Source organism: Equus quagga, chromosome 9 (genome assembly GCF_021613505.1).
Source record: "Equus quagga isolate Etosha38 chromosome 9, UCLA_HA_Equagga_1.0, whole genome shotgun sequence".
NCBI lineage: Eukaryota > Metazoa > Chordata > Mammalia > Perissodactyla > Equidae > Equus > Equus quagga.
The window spans coordinates 47,910,695-47,917,416 of record NC_060275.1 but is presented as its reverse complement, the minus strand read 5'-3'; the positions used below and the strand labels follow the sequence as shown (position 1 = coordinate 47,917,416).

The following is a 6,722-nucleotide window of genomic DNA, read 5'->3' as shown; positions in this document are numbered from 1 at the left end:
AGTTGCTCCCAGACAAAATGTCCAAGAACACTAAAGAAAACGCTCACAACACAACAGAGAGTGGGTGGATTACGTTTTTCCGCACGCTTTCAACATTGCCGCCGGCCCTCTCCTGCTCTTCAGTTTTTGGCAAATCAAACCCACCCTTGCCCAAATCTGACAAAATCCCTCTCTTAAAAGCACGTAAAAAACCTCTGCCTTGAAACGTAAAGACGAGTCTGGGGCTGTGGCCTGCAGACGAGTCCCTTCCCGGGACATGGCGGTAAACCCGACTCCCCGACGTCTTCTGGGGGTTCAGATCTTAACGAGGCCGCAGCGGGCGAGCAGAAGCCCCCAGCCCCGGCGAGTTTCCATGAGACAGAGCCGAGAAGGTCTCCGGGCAGCCCTGGGGTCAGAACGACTTCCCCTGCCGGCCGAGGGGAGGGGGAGAGGGCGGGGGAGGGTATTGGGGGAGGCGGGCGCTAGACCCGGGCTGGCAGGGGGGCACGGGGACAGGGGCGGGGAGCCCCTCTCACCGCTTGGCCCGCACCCCGGAAGCAGATGCGACCTGCGCGGCGCGGGCCGGGTTGCGGTTCCGGGTCGGTCCGCGCAGCTGGCCGCACTCTGCTTGCCGCCGCAGCGCCCTGTCCGCGCGCTTTGAACCTGGGCGGGCCGCGGCCGCTGGGTCGCTCTAGGGGCCACATGGCTGAGGGGGACACAGGGAGCAGCCAGAAGCAGGTGAGGCCTCGGCGGGGCGCCGACCTCCAGGCTGGGTTCGGCCTCGCCTCGCCTCCCCGGACCTCCCCCGCCGACCGGCCCTCTGCCCGGCGCCGCCCCCGGCTCCGTCTGCACGTCCGGGCCGCCAGCTGCTCGGGTTGCTCCACCGCGTCGCGATTTCCTGGCGCTTGTTCTCGGCAGATCGCTCCCCGGCCGGCCGCCCCCGGGCGGTGGAGGGCTCAGATTGCCTGGACGGCGTCATGGTTAACCATCAGCATGCGACTGAGCTGCTCCGGGCGGGAGGCAGAAACCCGGGTTATGCTCACCGCCCTGTCGCTGCTGGGTCACCCTCGACAGGCCATTTAAGAACCCCGGTTTCTGCCTTTGCAAAATGGGCAGTAACAACACAGATCCTAGAGCGCCCCGAGGGCCTACGAAATCTTACTCCGCTTGGTATTGAGGTTTCCCCAGTGCGTGGCTCACGTGGGCGCTTTTAAAGCCTTTCCTGCTGGGCTATGAGGACGAAATGAGATGATACAAAGATGAATGGGTACTTTGCTTCCCATTTTCACCTTTAGGTCACTTGTTTTTCTTTTTTAACCCTAAACCTAAAGAATAATTTATGTTTTGAAGGTTGGATTACCCAAAATCCAAAAAAATCGCCTGGCCCCGTGCCCAAATCCAAAACAAGAAAGAACGAAGGAGATACCCAGCAGGAAGATAGGGCTCCTATGTGACAACGCTGCTAGAGAGTGGGGGTGGGGATTTCCTGTTGAAAAACAGAAAGTGGAACAGAGAAGATAGGTTTATCCTTTCACTTCTGAATCTCACTGCAGGGTATGAGAGGGCCTGGATATTTTGGCTCAGTAGTGGCCCAAAGCGCAGTGATGTAGCAAGGCTGGTTCCAGTCATTGCAGTAGGGTCTGGCAACCACCCAGAGAGCAGAACGTAGTGACCCGCTGCTAAGAACGTTTGGCAGCGTTCTTTAGGGATCTTTCATCCAGGCTAGTGATGTTAAATGCAAATACCTTATAAAGGAGTAAGGAAAACTCAGGTTTTTAGGGTATGTGCATTCCTTGACTTCTTTCCCCCATCAATTTCTTTCAGAATGAGGAAATTGAAGCAATGGCAGCCATATATGGTGATGAATGGTGTGTCATTGATGACTGCGCCAAAATATTCTGTATTAGAATTAGCGATGATACTGATGACCCCAAGTGGACAGTTTGCTTGCAGGTATTTTTTCCCCCTTCTCTACAGCCATTTTCCAGTTAAGACATTGACTCTATATGATTGACTACTGTTGTATTCCTCTAATGACTATTCTTGTGTGACTTTTTAAAAATTTGGTTTTTTTGTTGGCTTTTGTTAACGATTGATTATCTAAATGGGTGGGTAATTGAATCTCAGGTCACTCTCAAGTCATGCTTTAATGAATAGTTTCAGTCTTTCCTATCCCAATTATTATTTTTTTCCCCAGCTTTTTAAATTAAATTGTGGTCATAATAAGTTTATAACATTGTGAAATTTAAGTTGTACATTATTATTTGTCAGACACCATATAAATGTGCCCCTCCACCCCTTGTGCCCACCCCCCAACCCCCCTTCCCCTTGGTAATCACTAAACTATTCTCTTTGTCCGTAAGTTTATGTTCCACAAATAAGTGAAATCATATGGTGTTTGTCTTTCTCAGACTGGCTTATTTCACTTAACATAATACCCTCAAGGTCCATCCATGTGGTTGCAAATGGGGCGATTTTGTGTTTTTTATGGCTGAGTAGTATTCCATTATGTATATATACCACATCTTCTTTATCCAATCATCAGTCGATGGGCACTTGGGTTGCTTCCATGTCTTGGCTATTGTGAATAATGCTGCAATGAACACAGGAGTCCGTAAGTCTCTTTGTATTGTTGGTTTCAAGTTCTTTGGATAAATACTCAGTAGTGGGATAGCTGGGTCATATGGTATTTCTATTTTTAATTTTTTGAGAAATCTTCATACTGTTTTCCACAGGGGCTCCACCAGTTTGCATTCCCACCAGCAGTGTATGAGGGTTCCCTTTTCTCCACAACCTTTCCAACATTTGTTATTTTTTGTCTTGGTGATTATAGCCATTCTAACAGGCGTAAGGTGATATCTAAGTGTAGTTTTGGTTTGCATTTCCTTGATCTTTAGTGATGTTGAGCATCTTTTCATGTACCTATTGGCCATCTGTATGTCTTCTTTGGAAAAATGTCTGTTCATATTCTCTGCCTATTTTTTAATTGGGTTGTTTGGTTTTTTGTAGTTCAGTTTTGTGAGTTCTTTATATATTATGGAGATTAACCCCTTTTTGGTCCTATCCCAATTATTTTAATTATTGAAGTGTTTTTAATGTACCATTGACAGACGAGTTTCACTTCCTTTCCTTATCTGTTTAATAGGAGAAGGTCTAAACTTGGGAAGATGGCTAACATTTAAGGGGAAGAATAAGTTAGTAATGTAGATGATTCATAGAGTAGATACTTCTTTATTAATTGAGCATCAGTGTGATTAGGATAAATAAATGAAAATATCAGTATGGCTTACTGTTTTAAGGCTTATTCTTTGATGACTGCCTATACTTTCAACATAAAAGATGCCAAATTGAGTTTTTGTCAGTATTTGGTTTTATAATACTGATTTGAGAAGAAATGTATATAGTTCTCTACTAAGTGTTAGCTATTTAATGTATTTAACAATATTCAGTAAGATTTTTTTGAGTATTTCTTCAGAAAAGTACCTGGAACAGGTTATAATGTTACTCTGTTCATTTGGGGTTGGGGTATAATGCCCCTATTTCAGTTTTTGTTTTCCTTTCATTTTTGTCCTTCCCATCCTTATTTTCTAACTTTCATTGCTTTTATACTTTCTCTGCAAATAATGAGCTTGCTCTTAAAAAAAATTGGCATCATTATTAACATCATATTTAAGATAGAAGCATAAATAGGAGGAGGGAATTCTCTCCTGCGATTTAACAAAACAATGGTTTTGGTTTTTAGTTTGGCAAGTTAGAAGTTTGTCCAGCCATTAGCTTTATAAATATTTACTATTGAGCCATGATGAAATATAAACAGATTTGTTTTTAAACTGCTTTGTAGGTGATGCTACCGAATGAATACCCAGGTACAGCTCCACCTATTTATCAATTGAAGTAAGCTGTATTTCTACATTAATATTTTTATAAAGAGATTATACTTTTCAAAGGTTGTTTCTCTATACTGTACATTGTGTTTATATTAAATACCTTTCTTATCAAAATGTATATAGCCATTGAAAATACCTTTTGGGGGGCCGGCCCAGTGGTGCAGCAGTTAAGTGCGCATGTTCTGCTTCTCAGCGGCCCGGGGTTCGCCAGTTCGGATCCCGGGTGCGGACATGGCACTGCTTGGCAAAAGCCATGCTGTGGTAGGCGTTCCACATATAAAGCAGAGGAAGATGGGCGTGGATGTTAGCTCATGGCCAGCCTTCCTCAGCAAAAAGAGGAGGATTGGCAGCAGTTAGCTCAGGGCTAATCTTCCTCAAAAAAAAAAAAAAAACCTTTTGGACTTGGTATACAGCATTTAAATAAAAAATTAAATTATATAAAATACACTGAAGTATGCCACTTAGTGTAAAAGAGAATCAGAAGGGCTAAAATAGCTACAGAATTGTCTATAGAGATGGGGAAGGAAACCTTCCTCTTTAGACAACCTAGGAATCTGGAAACCGTGGCCTGTAGAGTTTCTCCTAACCTGGTTCTGCTGCATAGTTCCTTAATATGTCTCTGCCTAAGATTGCCTGCCTTCCAGTAACTACCCATGGTGCTTCTCCCTGCCCATTGTTGTTGAGGAACCAGCTTCTCAGCAGCTCAAGCTTAATCTTTTTTTTTATTGAGGTCACATTGGTTTATAATGTTATTTTTTTTAAGTTTCTTGGTTTCTTCTTTTTCTTTTTCTCCCCAAGTCCCCTCAGTACATTCTAATTGTAGGTCCTTCTAGCTCTGCTATGTGGGACACTGCCTCAGTGTGGCTTGATGATCAGTGCTGGGTCTGCACCCAGGATCCTAACCAGTGGAATTCTGGGCTGCTGAAGCAGAGCAGGTGGACTTAACCACTTGGCCATGGGGCTGGCCCAATATAACATTCTCTTAATGAGTCATGCCCTCTTGGTTGCAAGTAAACCTTGATCAACCTTGCCCACTTAACCTACTAAGATATATAAACCTATGTGAACGAAATTGCATTAAATCACAGTTACTGAAATGTTTACCTACCAGTGGGATTATTTTTTGTATGAGTGTTTTAAAACCAGAAAGTAAAATTTGCTATTAATAATGGTTCTGTAATTTGTATTTTTATTTATCGAAAATGGTAGATATAGAATGCTTGTAAACATAAATACCTTTTTCAGAAAAAGTTAGTTTTTTTACATCATTTAACAACCAGCTTATTTGTTAGAGTTGTTGAGACACCAGTTATAGAAAACTGGGAAGTCCTGATAGTGTGGCAGATACTACGCATCTGGAAATTTAGATTCGGGACCTTATTATGTCACTTATGTAAACTTTGCCAGGTTTATGATATCCTGTGAACTCACTGCTGTTTTTAAAACCATATTTTAATTGAATAATATTGGTGTTGGCTTCATCCTGGTTTCCTTGGAGGACTAAGTGAGTTAATGCAAATGAAAGCATTTTGGAACTGTGTAGATTTATACAATGTAACATTTTAATGAAAATAGGTAATTTTTAAAAGGTCAGTAAAGCCACTTTGTCACTTAATCAGTAATTTCTCTTTGAGATGTAAACCCCATTCTTGAGTAATCTCCTTTATTGTGTTTGTTTAATCTTAGTGCTCCTTGGCTTGAAGGGCAAGAACGTGCAGATTTATCGAATAGCCTTGAGGAAATATATATGTAAGTGACAAGTGATTTAAAAAGTTCTATTAGTTCTTCTGTTGGGGCTTTTATTGGAACCATGATATTTTAGGGCCTTTTCCAAACTTTTCGTTATGCTGCCTTTCCATTAACCAAAAGGATACACTTGAAGAGTCTTTGAAAGATTGGTTGTGTAGTATAATTTTATATGTACATTTGATAGGGCTTCTACTTATATACAAAAATACAGTAATATTTAGAACTAATAGCTATAGAAACACTTAGCCAGCTTGTAAAAGTAAATTCAGAGATGCTGCTCTTGTTTTGATATTTTCATAGGCTATGTTGATTGAAACTGGTAACAGCAAAATCCTAAGCATAATTACTTATTAAACTATTATATACTTTTAATGATAATTTTCTTGTATTAGGCTGTAAGACTGAGAGTCTGCATATGTGGAAGATAAACACATGGATAAAGAGAACAGATTAGTGGTTACCAGAGGGGAAGAGGGTTGAGGGGGCGGGTGAAAGGGGTAAAGGGGCACATATGTATGGTGACGGATAAAAACTAGACTCTTGGTGGTGAGCGTGATACAGTCTATTCAGAAACTGATATACAGTAATGTACACCTGAAATTACACAATGTTATAAACCAGTATGACCTCAATAAGATGTAAAAAATTTTTTTAAAAAGACTGAGAATCTATAGATTTACTGTATTTTTCACTCATTCATTCAACAAGTACTATATGGCAGGCACTCTACTAGATCCTGGCTACACATAGTTACCAAAAACAGCAATGGTCCCTCTTTTCATGGCATTTAGAATTTACTGGTGGGAGAGAGATTACTCACAACAATGTAAAAATGAATGTAGAACTGTAACTGTGATAAGTTCTGTAAAAGAAAGATATTAATGTGGAGTACTAATTGAGTTTGAAACAAGACCTGACCTTGTCTGGGAGGTTAGCGATGGCTTATTTGATTTAAGAGCTGAGTTACTTGGGTAAAGTAAACTCCAGTGAAAGGCCACAGCATGTGCAAAGGCTCTGTGTCAAGGAGCTTGGCACATTTCAAAACAAAAAGTAATGGTGGTATGAAGTAAGAGTAGAAAAGAGCAGAGAGAAGGGAGTACAGTGGGA

General features: G+C 42.0%; 1 protein-coding gene across 1 annotated transcript in view; it reads left to right on the top strand.

Moving 5' to 3' along the window:
- Positions 1-507: 507 nt before the first annotated feature.
- Positions 508-6,722, top strand: part of IMPACT (impact RWD domain protein) — a 29,144-nt gene continuing 22,929 nt past the window's right edge. The window contains exons 1-4 of the mRNA XM_046671977.1: positions 508-717; positions 1,804-1,932; positions 3,821-3,873; positions 5,553-5,615. Coding sequence (XP_046527933.1) covers positions 541-717; positions 1,804-1,932; positions 3,821-3,873; positions 5,553-5,615 — 422 coding nt within the window. The 5' untranslated portion in view covers positions 508-540. The remainder of the gene's footprint in view (positions 718-1,803; positions 1,933-3,820; positions 3,874-5,552; positions 5,616-6,722) is intronic.